Source organism: Acipenser ruthenus, chromosome 2, assembly GCF_902713425.1.
Source record: "Acipenser ruthenus chromosome 2, fAciRut3.2 maternal haplotype, whole genome shotgun sequence".
Lineage (NCBI taxonomy): Eukaryota > Metazoa > Chordata > Actinopteri > Acipenseriformes > Acipenseridae > Acipenser > Acipenser ruthenus.
In genome coordinates this window covers 34,781,824-34,798,554 of record NC_081190.1, presented here as the reverse complement: position 1 = coordinate 34,798,554, position 16,731 = coordinate 34,781,824, and the positions used below count along the sequence as shown (strand labels likewise).

The following is a 16,731-nucleotide window of genomic DNA, read 5'->3' as shown; positions in this document are numbered from 1 at the left end:
TATTGGTAATGACAGCAATCACCCATGCCTAACCCTTTTATGCTATCTAAGAATGTTCACCTACAATCCAGCATTCTCTAGACTTTTCTATTATTAGGTTCTGCATTATACTGAAATTTCTAGCACCTTGTAGACAATGATATCATAGCATGAAATTCTAAATTTTCATTGGGGTAAGTAAATCTTTGACTACAATGGTATAGTTTCCCTCCTCCTCCCCTGATCTCTCTATTTATGTTCCTCTGGAATCTACCACACTCTCTCCCTCTTCCTCAGCTAAGAACCTTGGAGTCACCCTGGACCCCTGCCTCTCTTATTCCCAGCACATCTCCACTCTGGCACGCACTTGCCGATTCTTCCTGAGCAACATCCGAAGAATCCGACCCTTCCTCACCAACTACGCCACCCCAGCTCCTGGTCCAGACCCTGGTACTCTCCCGCCTAGACTACTGCAACTCCCTCCTGGCTGGCCTCCCTGCGTCCACCACCCGTCCGCTCCAGCTCATCCAGAACTCTGCTGCCCGCCTGGTGTTCTCTCTGCCTCGCTTCGCCCACGCTACTCCACTCATTCCACTGACTCCCGATCACCGCTCACATCCAGTTCAAGACTCCTGTACTAGCCTACAGATGCCTTGACCAGACTGCACCCAGCTACCTCCAGACCCTCATCTCTCCCTACACCCCGACTCGACCTCTCCGCTCCGCCTGCACTAGAAGACTAGCTCTACCTCCGCTACGCTCCCCTGCCTCCAGAGCCCGCTCCTTCTCCACCCTTGCTCCGCAGTGGTGGAATGACCTTCCTACAGATGTCAGGACTGCCCAGTCCCTGACCACATTCCGGCACCTCCTTAAGACTCACCTCTTCAAACAGCACCTGTAGAACTCCTCTGTTTGTATCCTGGGACACTATCACCCTTCATGTAAATGTGCTTTATTTTGCTCTTATCTGCCCCCTATTTTACTGCATTTAATCCTGTACTTCAGAATACTGTAATCTGCCAAGTGTTGTACTTTGTATTTAATCATATCCTGATGTAACTATCACTATTTAATCATATCCTGATGTAACTATCACTATTATCTGCTGTATTATTGAATTGTGGTTTGTCACACTTGTACTTTGCTCGAACAAAAGTTATTGTATTTCTTGCTCTTATTGTATTACTTGTATTGTAACACTTGAAATGTATTTGCTTACGACTGTAAGTCGCCCTGGATAAGGGCATCTGCTAAGAAATAAATAATAATAATAATAATAATAATAATAATAATAATAATAATAATAATAATAATAATAATAATAATAATAAGTGTGCGCCATACAATATAGTTTGTGTATGAAAACTACTGTAGTTCACTTGTGGATTCAATCTTGCATGAGTGCTCATATAGACAGGGTGAAGCACAGTAAACCTAGAGTAGCTTCTCATTTCCATCCCCGTAAAGAGGTACTTAATTGTGCTACTGTATACCGAGTTTTTAGGGACAAACTAATAAATAATAATAATAATAATAATAATAAAATAGCTGGGCATATAGACAGATCTATAGACAGACAGGCAGGTCGAAAAACCTGCTAATTAACCAGCAAGGTGCCTGAATGTCAATGTACTAATAAGCACTCAACCTGGTGCCTTTCAGGCCTTCCAAACATGATGGGCCAAGCAGTGAACCTAGTCTGTTACTGATAGCAGATCTCACAAGCACAGGGCTAGTTGATGACCCGAGTAGAGGGGAGTGGTTTCCAAGAAAGGTCCCTAGCTCTCGGCTAAAGAAGCACCAGCCACTGGTGAATATCCACTGTGGTGATCTAAGGGCACAGTGATTTATATTGGAGTTATATTATAAGGGTGAAAGTGCTTTATCATAGGAGTTCTGGGATCAAGAAACATAGATCTTCATTGTGATTTCTTTTTAATGAAGCATGCTACTACAAGTCATACAATATCCACTTGATTTAGACAGTATACTGAAAACTAGAATAGAACCCACAATCTTGTTCAGGTACTGGTTGGTAGACAGATTCAAAAATTAATTGGACAAAAGAAAACAGCTTGAAGGTCATACTGTTTTTCACAGTCCTTTCTGCTACAGTAAAGAGAGTTTATTTTTAGCATAAGTATTGATGAAAGTAGGCATCATTGACTGGGCAGACCCCAGAGAAGAAATCAGTGAGCTCAGTTTCACCAGCCATCATTTTGTTCAATTTGGAACTCTTACTTTAGATACAAATCCAAAGGGATCAGCTATTAAATTATAAAATGTTACTGGAGCTTTGATTCTTTCAGTGAATTTACAATCTAGTGAGTCAACCAGAGAAACTGCACAGCATACATAAATGCTATATACTGCAGTCAAAATGAATAGTTAAGTTATGCAGCGGCTTCTGTATCAATACACTATACAATTCTTTACAGATTGGCAGCTCAGGGATCAGTATTCTGTACTGAATTCCAACATTTCCAGAGGTATATTGGCAGCCATTATATATTTAGTGGTTTTGACACCTACCTTATGAACAGTAGGCAAGAACTAGCTCAGGGTCACCCATTCAGCACCTACTGTACTTTGATCCTGTCTTATAGTACAAACTTGCACCTTTCTTAAAAGGCAAAATGTTACTTTAAAGTAAAATGTAAATTTCCAGTGCATCCAACTTCGCAGTCATATTTTGTAAGGTGTCTAGTAATGAGTGAAAAATTACACAGAATGATGAAAAGCCTCAATTGGTACTCAGCCCAGTATAATTATGTGACAGAATGACATCTGCCAGTGACACAATTCTGTCTGTGCCTGTACTTTTACTGGGTACTAATGCAGGGTAAACCCTCCCTGACTACAGTAAATACTTCAAGGTGCTAAGCAGAACAAACAGTCGTGTTTAAGCTCTGATAAGAGAAGACAAAGTACTCTAAGCCCACAGAGAGGCATTTCCATTATAGGAGTCAGTCAATTTGAGCCTGTCACAAGCTGACAGTGCATCTCACGGAACACATAGATTTTAACCTGGCTGATTTGGGTTCAGTCTCCAAGGTCCAGTGAATTGAAAAAATAAATACGATTCCTTCAAACATCAAATTAAAAATGTTTAAATGTATGTATTGTACTGTACAGAACTGCATTGCATATTATTATTACACCAGAGCTTGAGAAAATGTATTTAAAAAAAGCATTGCATAAATCTGGTTTGAATCTTAGGACAAAATGTCTATTTAACAGTACTTTGGCCATCAAACACCACACAGGGGTCTGTAACAGCAACAACGTTACTAGAAGTACAGGTAATTTTCAGATATATAAAACATGCAATCTAGTAAAACAGATTAATGGTAAAATAAATTTATCGAAATGCAATTCTCGCAGTGCACGACCCCTAAAACTGTGGCATGCTTCTATTTTAATACATGATACTGTTCAGCTTAATCTCTGGTTAAATAAAATTAATAAAAAAATAAAGTCTGAAAAATAAAGTGGAAATAAAAGGATAAATACGAAAAATATAAATGTTCCACATAAATTTTCATCAAAGGAATACTTGAACTGTACATGTACCCACACAATATAAATATGACATCTAAATAGTTAACAGCGCATTCTCTGTAAGCATACTTCCCAAGGTAATGTTTATGTAAAAAATGTTATGGTGGAATGATGTGTGTCTGTGCCCCAAACTGATTAGAAAACGTGACGGTTTTTATGAGGGAGGGCAGGTATGTGGTTAATATCCTACTCCAGTACTGCACTGTGTAGGGCTGTGTCTGAAGGTTCGTTCACTAGCCAGGAATTCAAAGGTAGTTTTAAACCTTTGAAGGTTCGTCAAGTTGCATTTTTTTTTCGGTTAACAGAAGCCGTTTGACAATGTGTAAATGCTGTAAAGCACACATTAAAATGTCACTCGCATGCAACATTCGATCTTTAAATTTGTAATGCATATTACGTTTACAAAAGTTGTTGTTTTAAAATCCACTACCAAATCACTATACGTAGCAACTCTATATGATGCCACTGCCGTGTATGGAGCAGGGTATAGTATCCAAAGCACTGGGGAGGTACCTCTAGCGGTTGTACTGCTTCAGTAAAATATGTACTGAATACCTAGTGTACAAGACAGTGTAAGAGAAGTGCGATGGTAGAATATGTTTGAAAACATACAAAATATACGCCAACAGTAATCATTAATTTCGAAAACTGAGCATCGTCCGGCCCTCCCCCTCCAGCTTGGGTTATCCAGAGCCAAACCTTTAATTTCTTCATTTGCCATCTCGACAGCAAAGCGTTGTATAGCGTAAGCTGTACTGAAAGAAATGTCTAGAAAACCCCTCTGCTGTTTGGGATTTTTTTGTTAAATGCCCAGACGACCAAAAAAAAAAAAGTTGCATCCAGGCGACTTGTATCATGGAGGCATAACCAATCTCTGGGGTCACTTGACAAGCGTAAGTTCATATTAGTATTAGTATCATTATTAATATTTTTAGTAGTTGTAAAATGTGACTGACTGATAACCTGCTTGGAATGATGACTGTTAAATAAAGCTTTGTTTTACCAAAGTCCGCTGCAGTTGGTGCTGCTGCAATGCAAGCTTACTGTATATATTGCAAACATCTTCAATTATGTGTAAATAAATCATGTGTATTTTTGTTTTTATCCAAATTATAAAAACATGATTACTGTTCTATATAACATTTTTAAACTACATGTGAATGTTTTATTCCATTTATATGGATTATCTGTAAAATAACAGGATTTTCAATCAAATATAAACAAGTAGCTATGGTGACGTCACCAGTAAATTATGCAAATGAGTACCATTGAAGGTTTGAACCTTCCTTCGGTAATGTGTTCCTAACTTTCGAAGGTCAAAATGTACCCTTTGTTGCAGCCCTAGTACTATGCAATCAAATATCTGCAGGGTAGATAGGACCTCCATTTAGATACAACCCCAGGGGCAAGCATGACCCCACTGAGTTTAAAGTGTTGCGCTAAAAACAAACAAACAAACAAACAAACAAACAAACAAACAAACAAACAAACGTCATCCACAACTTCAAACACGCAAACCATAGAATTTAAAGCAACACTGATTAAGGCACTAGCTGAAATGTGTTCCGACTCTACTCCTGTAAGTTTTACCTTCTAAAACAAAAGGTGAAAACATACAGTTAGTCTATAACATACAGTTCTAAGGTACAGATGCAAAACTTCTGTCATATGCTTTGCATCAGAACACACGGTCAATATCATCTGAAGGAGAACATTTTGATATGTATTAGGTAGAGTGTCAAGGCAGAATTATTGTTATAGTAGAAATCTGTACATCAGTAACTTGACTAATAATTAAAAAAAAAAAAAACAGTTCAAGTCTATGGGAAGTTTCACATAGAAAAATAATCCTTTGGACGGATCTTCAGATTTGGATCTTCCAAGGTGGCTGGCTAACACAGGGTTAATAGCAAGGCTGCAAACCTCAAAAAAACAACATCTTTTATATTAAAACCAGAATATAAAATAAAGAGCACCTCTGTTAAAATGTATTCGCTGCCTGCTTCAATAAATGGCAAGATGTTTGTGCAACTGGTAAAAGAAAATTGTTTTTTTAAATTATGGCTTGCCTGCGATGTAATCAGGGAGAGATCACAAAGAGGCAGGGCTGCTTTTTCCTCGACTGTACTCCATAAACCGAGGTGAAATACTGGTAAAAGGCCTTTCTGAAAATTCATGTATATAAAAAAAAAAGCGAACCTATTAGTAAGAATATTGGATACTAGAAGCCAATTGCTTGACCAACAAAAAGGGGGATGTTTATCCTCTGGAAACTGAGTCATATAACAGAAAGTACAGCAGCCATGTTAGGTCAGAGGGCGTGAGTTTATTTGGATAAGTGACTGCCATGAAAGTTGATCGTGAGAATCATCCAAACAGCTGAGGACTGAATTGTCAGTCTTTTTGAAAGGGCCATATTAGCCTTTTCCCATGTACTTTGTGAGCCTGGTTTGTTTGGTTTTCATGTCTTTTTACAGTTCACAAGCAGGTCACAGAAGCGACCAAGTACTGCACTTTGATAACAAGGAGCAGATTCTGTGGAGTTCAGGAATTCATTATACTAGTCAAAAACAAATATTGACAAAACCAGGCTTTTGATTTACAACTTGTAGAATGTTATTGATTACAGAGCTCTGTATAGAAAGAGACAGTGGCAAAGGAATATTTCAACTCTGTGTCAATACTAAATGATTTTACTGTAAAATGAATAAACACTTGTCGTAGTAGACATGCTGAAGCTTTTAGGTCTGATAACAGAGGATCAGGATTAGCATTATTAAACAAAAAACCTACTGTATAATTCAAAATTCCAAATATAGTATCACTTATCCGATCTTTGATCAACTATACTGTCTAATCAACCGAACACACCTGTAATCACGTGATGAATTACGTGTGGTTTATTACGCACACAGCTTCTGCTGCTAAAACGACTACGAGATTTAGCTGCCAAAAAAAGGACCAGCAGACTGAGGCAAATTAAAGTTACAGAATTATTCAGACCACCAAAACCTGGGAGCATTGTATGCTTTAAATTGTTGTTGTTGTAGCAAATTAAAATGGTCACCTCATTCTTGATTATTCTTCTATTTCGTTAGTAAGCGCTGGAGATCCTGTCTATGTTATTGAGCAGCTAATAACTTTTATTTTATTCATTTCAATTGCATGTTATTATAATGCCTGAACAGCAAGTATCAAAGTATAGAAACATTTTACTGAATTTTTGAAGTTTATTGATTCCTAAAGTTATGTAATGTGTCAAAGTTGTGCTGAATTGTATTCTTTGATGATTTTCAAAGTTTGATATATGGTACGTTAATTACAGTATTTCATTACCTTAACTGTAGGTGTTAAAGTTTTACTATGCTTATAAATAATTTATTTCTTAGCAGACGCCCTTATCCAGGGCGACTTACAAGATATCACATTATTTTTACATACAATTACCCATTTATACAGTTGGGTTTTTACTGGAGCAATCTAGGTAAAGTACCTTGCTCAAGGGTACAGCAGCAGTGTCCCCACAGGGGATTGAACCCATGACCCTCCGGTCAAGAGTCCAGAGCCCTAACCACTACTCCACACTGCTGCCCACACTGCTGTATGCTTAATGTGATGGAATAGGTTACTAGCTATATATCATCAGTAGGTACTTGTGTATGTTAACTTTATTCTATACATTATTAAAAGGTACAATAATTGTTATTAATACCTGTTCGGTTATCCATACAAATCAATTATGCAAACTATTGGTCCCGAATGGTCGGAAAATTGACTGTACTGAGAAAATTGATGTTGGGGTGCTTTTATTTATTTATTTATTTGTGCTTATAAATCTAAAATTCTGTCATTGTCCTCCCTCTGGATAATCAGACTGTGTGATTAAGAGAGAAGTACCTTAGAAACTGCTGTTGCTAGGGAACATCAATGCTAATGAATTTGGTCAAACAGGACCCCTCCATTTTGAGTACAGCTAAACCCTGAATTAGATGTAGTGCTCAGTTATTTGTAGCATTATAGACTTTTCTGGATTTGGCAATCTAACACATAGATAGAGTAGATAGAGATAGAGAGATAGAGCTAGAGAGATATACAGAGATAGAGTTAGAGAGATATACAGAGATAGAGCGAGAGAGAGACAGAGAGACAGAGATAGAGAGAGAGAGAGACAGAGAGAGAGAGAGAGAGATACAGAGAGAGAGAGATACAGAGAGAGAGAGAGAGATACAGAGAGAGAGAGAGAGATACAGAGAGAGAGAGAGAGAGCCCATTGGCGCTGGCAAGGGTTAGCCAACCTAGCTGGCAGTATCCAGCTCTGTATTTTCAGATGGAGCAGGACCTATGCTGATGACACCTGCCCAAGGCTTCTAAGAAATTGAGAAAAATACCCCTAGAGTCTGCGAGAGCGGGGGCAGCAGATGACAAGGTTTGACAACACGGTTATCGACATAGGAAAAGAAACTGATATGAGAATGGAGAGTACTTTGTAAAGGACTAGCTCAAGATCTGCAGGTAGCAAAGACATGGAGCTCCAGGTTTGTGCCTGTGGCTGAAGCAAAGTAATCAACGGAGAATGAAATGCTTGAGGGAGAAGGGACAAGGGCCTTGCATTGATCAGTACTTTTTACGAAGTCAGTCACGTCAGTCGCATGAAATCCAGCAACCACAGTTCGCAGGATATCAGCATCCCTGTCATACATGAGTGGAGGACTTGCATAATCACAACTAGTGATGAACCCAATGATCCTTGTGGACCTGGTCAGATGAACCAGAGTAAGAGATTAAAGAATCTCAGTGGACATAAGCCTGGAGTTAAATGGCCAACAGCTTCTGAGAAAACAGTGTGGGACACAGTAAACAAGGATCTCTGTTTTGCGTTGGAAAGGCTATGTGGAATAGTCGAAAAGAAGCTGGATAAATTTGGAGATACCATCTACGCATATGGAAACGAGAGGTTTGGAGTTGAAAAAAGAAAGGAGAAAGTACAAACTATTCCTATAAAGTCTAGCGGGCAGCAGGAGATTGAGTACTTAGTTCGAGAAAGGAGGTAGCTGAGGAAGCAACGGAGGAGAGCAGAACGAAGTCAGAAGGAGGCACTCAATCTATTACAAAGGGTCATAAAAGATATGCTTGCAACATTGCGCAGTGAGTGCCTACGGAAACACTGCAAAAAGAAGGAACATGCAACAACTAACCTTTATAAAGACCCATTCAAATTTGCAAAGAAGTTATTTACCAGGGAGAAAAATGGCACACTAAAAGCAACTAAAAGGCCACCATACACGGGGCGATTTTGTCGCCTGCAATATGTCGGTCCAACAAAATTGCCCCGTCTATGATGAAAAAACGTTTCTTGTCTGAGAGAAACGGCAGGTCGTCAGAGAATAGAGCTTCCCTCTATTCTGGACAACAAGCCGCTTGGAATCAACCAGTAAGCGTGGCTGTTGTTGTCATGTGGTAAAAGTCATTCAAACAACTTGAAGAAATGGTCTCTGTAGTTACGTGGCAACGGGAGTGCGTTGAGAAACTGATTGATCTCTATGAGAAATATCCATGTTTATATAATACAAAAAAGAAAGAGTATCATGATAAAAAAATGAAAGAGCAAGGTAACTGAAGAAATTGCCGCAGAGATTAACATGTCGGTGAGGTTTTGATATTTAGATGTGAAAAGCCCAGGCCGGACAGACGTACCAGTCAATCTGAAATATTAGAAAATTCATTTTTAAATTACATTTAAAAAAGGCAAAGTCCATCCACCGCTGTCAGCCACAGTGCACGCCAAAATAAAACCCATCATACACTTGAATTTTTTGATAATTTTGAGCAGCACGACTTCGGCTCTTCTCAGTCCTGCATAGTGTGTTACTTTGCAGAAAGACAGAAAACGTTTAAGCTGTCTGAATTAAGTTAGTCTAACTTTAAACTAATGTTATTTGTCTTCTTTGTGCAACTTTGTTCTTTTCACAGTTTTAATCTGCCTTTATTTTGCGCCGCCTGTCCCTTTTTCTCCCGACCCTCAGCCCTTCAGCAGTGCTTAAGCTCAGTAATACCTTGCTGTGTTCGGCAATGTTTCTTTTTCTTTTTTTTGTTAATTTACCAACCACTACTGCCTGTTTAGGGCAATCGGTTATTAAATATACCATACAGTATATTTGTATTTTAATATTATTTATATAATATTTTATATTATTATTATTATTTTTTTTATCTTCTTGTTAGCCGCATCAGGCTGGACAGTGCTTCCTACCACTGAGGTTGGGCCCCCTGGACCCCAGTCCCTCACCTGCATCTGAGGCGTGAACACCCACAAAATTCTGGCCACAAGCCGCCACTGGGAAATACATAAACATAACGTTTTTGTGTAAAAGAGAAGATAAAAAAATACATGGTCTGAAATCAAAGGAACTGAAGCTCAATCTCGTAAATGCATCATTGTATTACATACTTAATAAAAGTACAAATGCAATGAAAGTGAAACATAACGTTTCTGTTTTGCAAAACAAATAATAAAAATAATACTAAATTTACTATTTAAGAACACAGTATATATATAGTTCTGGCACTGTCGAAGTCAGACTGGCAAATTTTACCCAAATTGAAGTCAAAGTAGATGCTATAGTCAGAGGTGAAAGTAACTTTAATTTCTTACTTGTGTAGTGTACTCAGCACACTGCGCTTGCTCACGCATGCCTAAACAACTTCCACGAAGAAGAAAGCAGGGAAGCACCCATTCAAAATATGGTACGTTATGCTGTTTTTGGTCTTTTACATTTTTTATTGAATTTAATCATATTTTCCAGTCTTATGTCATTTAATGTAATTTACCATGTTTCCACCATTAATAAAATAGTATACAAATATTTATCATATGCAATACATTGGTTCTTGTTTTTGTCATGTGTAACTTTGTGGTGGGCTTCTCGTGAATTGTTTTTTCTTTTTAGAGAAATTAATTGTCTGTTTAAGTTTGCAAAAAATTAATGTATAATTAATGGTAAATGTACCTCTTTAGACAATAGGAGATCGCAATGGATTGCACAATGTACCAAAATACGACAGCGCACTCTGACATCGTACCACTTTCTGCCATTACAGTCAACTTCAAGTACATTCAAACAGCATTCCAATTCTAAAAGTCAGTGGCAGACGAGTTGAAAAAGGCATGCAAACAGAATAATCTAGCTAGAAAAAATAAATCAAAAATAATTTTTTGTATTTTTATTATTTGTGCCTTTTTCCTGAGGGACATCAGACAACATTCGTTAGGTACACTGTTCCCCCACTACTATCGCTAGATGAATGAAAATTGATTTGAGTTTGTTTCAAGGACTTGTGACTCGGACTCTAGGTTTGAGTACTCGACTACAAGTCTGATTATAGACATATAAATATACACACACATTAGAAGCAGTTTCATTTAACTTATTGGGTCTCAGATTTAAAACAGCTTTAAAATCTAACCATTTAAAACATTAGCAAACCAAAAGCAGACACAGTTTAAAGAATCCTATGTTCTTTAAATATTAGCTGTTCAATCTGCATCCCCAGAGCCTAATGTTGTCACTCAGACAGATTACCTTTCATGGATGCTGGAAGTCTTGCCAATTCTATAGCCAATGTTTTTATTCAATGTGCATTAGCAATGGAAATATGTTTTTGCATTGTTTTTGGCCCAAACAGTGTTATTAAAAACTGTACCTCTGGTACTACAGCCTACTACTAAGCTACCCATTCTTCATCAATAACAATGTTTAGGTTTGTGAAGAGTTCTACTCTTATCCCTTTAGATGGGTCTACACTAGGAAATTATTGCTAGAATGTTTTCTAATCTACACATTTATTATTAAAAAAACATGTGGCAAACACCCATTTCACACATCATCACTGACAGTTTTTAAATCAAGAAGATACTACAAGCAAAAAGAAATAAACTGCACATAGTAGGCCTTATGTCTTTGTCAGTTACTACATAAATGTGCATTTGTGACTAATATTTATTCATTAACAGTTCCAAATGCTGGAGATGATGATATTTTCTGAAATGGTTGTTTTTTTAAAGGTGAATAAAACAAAAATGGTCAAAGTATGAGTACTGTAATCATTATTTATGTTTACTGGAGCATTTATACTTCTTAAATGCAGAAAGACTGTGCTTCACTGATTACTATTCAATTATACGAGTTGAAAACTGCAAAATTCATGAGAAGCACATAGCTCTGAGCAGAACTCTCCATAGGCAGAAATCGCCAGCCGCCTGCTTCGACCCTAAACATAGGTGTTTACAAAACCCTGCAAATAATTCTTTGACATAAGCAGACCTAAAAATAAAGCTATGACAACGCACCAAATAATGACACTGTAGTTACATGTTTAGTCAATAAGATAATAACAGACTGCTTTTGCAAAAAAGTCAGAATGGAAAAATAAACACCGATGACAAAATGAGAAGAGGAAGATTAAAAAAAAAAAAAAAAAAAAAAAAAACACAACACAACAGGAGAGAGAAAGCAGGGGAGGGAGGGATCAAAAGATTAGAAAGTTGAACAGCACTTACCGGTGAGGACAGCTTTAGCAGAGGGATCAGCCAGGTCCAAGGCAGACTTGCCGTCAGTGTTGCGAATGTTCGGATCTGCTCCATGCTGCAGCAGGACTGTGCAAGGAAAACACAAGCAATACCTTATCTCGGGGATGCACAAGCTGTTTGCTGGTATGACTCTCCTAGGCATAGTGTAGGCATACACAGACATTGCACATACACACACAAAAAAAAAAAAAAAAACCCTAAAAGAATTAAGCACTGCAGCAAAAAAAGGCTCCTTGCAAGAGACGAATGATGCTCTAAGCAAGAACTATACAGCTTTTCATCACCAGTATGAAACCTGAATATCAAACTGCAATGTTGTTATCTCAAGAGTCCTTTTTTTCCTGCTTGGCTGGTTTGTGTTGTTTCACCCCCTCTTTTCTAGGGACAACACGGATCACAGGAGCAGCACACCAACAACCGACTCGCTTTATTTCATCTCCCTCCTGTCGACTCCTACTGCTGTTTCTCTTAAAGGTCCAAATGCTGTTTCACCTCGCTGCAACAATAATAGAGACTCAAGCCTTTGAGTGGCTTGCAACTTTCATACGAAACCCTCACCACGGCACATTGGCTGGGCTCCAGTAAATGTAATGGACAGGCTAATACACACTGAACTGGCACACTGCAGTCTGCCATGTGAAAATGTGGCTGTCCTCTACAGAGCCTGATGAATAGAAAAACACTGGAAGGTAAACAGAATGGAAACTTGTATGATCAAAAGTGGGAACAATGTACTACATCCTCCCCTTCTCAGACATTGTGCGCGCTATACTCAGAGGCTGTCGGAGCAGGTTGTTTCTGAGCGGATTCATTTTGTGATGTCGTAATGATGCTGACTTGATTGCATTTCAACAATATTCAGTCAAGAACAAAGCGTGATTAATAGTCTAGTCCCGCTTTGTGTACTGAATTAGGTAATGGATTACAGTAAGATTAAAATCCAGGATTATCCTGTGGGTGGAATTCATAAATGCACGGCTGCTTATTTCAGAAAAACAGTATTAAAAGCACTGTAGATACAATCATAAAATCCAGATATTGCTTTTATATGAATTGCAATTACTCGTAGTTTGTGTTCATTAATATTAAATAAACAATACCAAACTGTACATGTGGAATATACTTACACAACAGTTTAGGGTATTTCCTGATTTTGAAATAACTACTGCACTGTGTATCAGCATGGAAAAAACATTTTCTTGACAGTATGACAGTACTTGTCAATCAAAATGTACTATCTGGTCTCCAATCATTCTCATGCCTAGCAGAACTGAAAATCTAATTTAAAATTGCCTTTCAAGGCAGTTAAACTGTCCCACACTCTGCTCCCCACATCCACCCAAATCTGCTACTTTGATTACTTACAGCACAAACAATTCATAATACCAAGGCTCAAAACCTGTTCCAAGAAGCTCAAGACAAACTAGACCAGTGCAGGCACAAACAGACAAAGGGTCCTCAATCTCAACAAGCGGAAGGTTAGAGTGTAAAAGAAAATAAGTTTATTGCAGATTGGTGGACGAGCAATACAGTTATGTTCACAATGTAGTATGGCAGTGAAATAGTTAAACGACATGTATAATTAATTTTTAAATAGTAATATTTAACTTACAAGAGACTGTACTTTATATTATTTGTTTATTTAGCAGACGCCTTTATCCAAGGCGACTTACAGAGACTAGGGTGAGTGAACTATGCATCAGCTGCAGAGTCACTTACAATTACGTCTCACCCGAAAGACGGAGCACAAGGAGGTTAAGTGACTTGCTCAGGATCACACAATGAGTCAGTGGCTGAGGTGGGATTTGAACCAGGGACCTCTTGGTTCCAAGCCCTTTTCTTTAACCACTGGACCACACAGCCTCACTTTATAGAACACAGATTGTATCCATGTAACAATTTAAATCTGTGCTGGGATAAACATCTGAATATTCAAATAAATATTTGACATTTATTCAGATACAAAAATCATACGTTCGTATTCACTAGAAATGACAAAAATACTTTGCACTTATTTACCATCTCCCCAGAAGTTGAGCGACAGTTTAAAAAATGGCAAATGAAAAAGAGCTCTGTGTGATGTGAGATTAATATATATATATATATATATATTTTTAAAAAAAAACAAAAAAAAAAAAAAAACAGGATCCACACAGCAGCTCGAGCCTCTATTTAAAAGTTTGACAGCAAAAAAGTAAACAAAACCAGATTATGCGCGCGCATAGTGATCTCTATGGAAGGCCATCTGGGTCAAAAACACGCTGTGTTGCTTTAGTGCAAGTCAGAATTTCATAGGACATGCCTTCCTTAAACAGTGCTCAACTTGCTGGAAATGTTGTGTTGTGATTTTTATATATATTTTATATATTAATTATATTTTTTGTAGCGACTGTTACACCATTTCCACATTTGTTATATCTGAAGTGTTTAAAGTTAAATTTCAGTTTTTATTTGCTTGTTCAGCTGCAAAAAGTAAACCTCATGTTATTACTTTATGAAAATGTGTCTATGGCCACTGTTTACTGTGAAAAAACGGCAATGGCAAGGAATAAAAAAAAGAAAGTAAAAAATAAATAAAATGCAGTGTCAACTTTATATACGATTTACTTCAAGAATAAACAAAACAATGTTTAACTTAAACTGCTACTTGGCATCCTTTGTTTTGTAGTTAATTCACTGCAGTAAAGTAAGGCCTACACAACATAGTCTTCACTCCTGGGATTTTTTTTTTACTTTAATGTGAATGAGTGCATGTACAGGATAAAAAATGTTCATATTAAAAAATCTAAAGTTTATCGGATCAAAGCCAATGCAATCTGAAACGTCTATAGGAGGCTAGGAGTGTCTGGTGAGAATCAAAGGTTTGATGGAAAATGAAGGCAGCTATCATGTTCATCCAGTATAGTGTGACAGACAGACAGGCATGGGAGCGTTTGTCAACAAAGCATCTCCAGTGGGTCAAACTGTACTGTCTCTCTTTAAAAAGGTTATATGACCTCAATATGGCAGCCATTTTAGGTTGGAGGTCAATGTCAGACACCAACACAAACATAACACTGAGATATGAGGCTCTAATTAAGTCAGGAAAGGGTTCAACTTGACCCAAGGGAAATCACAAAATATATACAGGAAGGAAGGAGTAAGAAAGAAAGCAGGGCAGAGAAAAACCACACACACCAGGCACCTAGTAAATACTCATAGGCTACTTATATTTTATTTATTTCTTTGCCAAAATAAAAAGTACTAGACAGCAAAAAAAAAGCCTACAAAACAACCCCCTTTGAAGGTGTTCTCTTAGAACATGCACATGGCAAGGATGCAGAACAGTTACAGTGAGTGTGTTTTGATTAAAATGCAATGGCGCAACACATGCTGTCCAGATTCAATAACTGGTAGTCAGCGCAAACGATTTTAAAGTTTACTAGTTAGAATTACATAAGAATACTCTATTATGTTGGTGGGGAAAAAAGTGATTGTTTTTTTTTTTTAAAACAGATTTGCAATTAAGCTTGATGAGCCCCTTGTGGCCATTGGACATAGAACAGTCATTTCAAAACATTAAAATAGATTACATTAAAATATACTGATATGCAAAACTTTTCAGATAGCAACAACAAAGTTTCAAAGCCTCTTTAATCAATTAACGTCAAGGTTCAGCAATAACCACATTACTGTTGCTGAATTTAAATTATCTCACTCCATAAGATGAAAACCAGGAATGGATTTATGACACCCTGGCACAATTAGCTGGCTTACGATTATGGCATCCTGCCATTGCATGGGAGTGAAACATGTAGTGCATTCATGCTAGGCAAAATATGCCACGACTCATTAGTGATGACTTTGAGGTGCCATGGCACTTGTGGGGTCAATTAGATATTCAGGGATACCACCAAGATATTTAGGAATGAAGGGGTCTGAGTGGGTTTAATGGGCAATAAATGTACCACCCCTGGGCATTTGTCATTCATAGAAAACAGGTAACAGTGTGGGGTAGCACACTGCTCTTGTGAGGCAAGTGAATGGAGTAAACAGTCACAGTACAATGTTAGACATTCCCAGCTTCTTTTGAAATATTTAAGATGTAACTGTACTTCAGATGTGATGACCGTCTGCCATTTACTGTCCGGCATTAAACCTTCATGGCCTCTGATGCTTGACAGAGGGGAAAAGCTTCCCATTATTAATGTCTGTACTGTAGGTGCCTAGGACGAGTTTTTCAGAGACTTTCTAAGTGCCTAGCTCTGATTTTTCAGGGAAACAATTATATTTTACTTTAATCTGTTACTCTTATTCCACATGACAAATCTTAATGAAGGTGGTTTGGTATTTGGTACAATAGATTGCGACCTGAATGAATTAAGTTTGGTGTGTTGAAATCTTTACCGCTGTTGCCACCACGTGAAATATTTGCACCACATAGCTGGCAATCAGCTGTTTTGGAGTTCTTTAGAGGCACTTTAAAAAAAATTCCAAACTGTACTCCTTAATTTAGACACTTACAACTGACAGAGAGCGCACCTTACACACTATAGCAAATATATTCTTGTCTCACGGTTTATACGTCACCGCATAAATATCGGTAAACATTATCGGCTATAAAT

At 37.8% G+C, this 16,731-nt stretch overlaps 1 protein-coding gene across 7 annotated transcripts in view; it reads right to left on the bottom strand.

Moving 5' to 3' along the window:
• Positions 1–16,731, bottom strand: part of LOC117972740 (poly [ADP-ribose] polymerase tankyrase-1-like) — a 119,836-nt gene that overhangs the window by 78,318 nt on the left and 24,787 nt on the right. For all 7 annotated transcript variants that reach the window (XM_058994815.1, XM_058994831.1, XM_058994823.1 and 4 more), the window contains exon 3: positions 12,098–12,193. In XM_058994815.1, the coding sequence (XP_058850798.1) occupies positions 12,098–12,193 (96 nt within the window). The remainder of the gene's footprint in view (positions 1–12,097; positions 12,194–16,731) is intronic.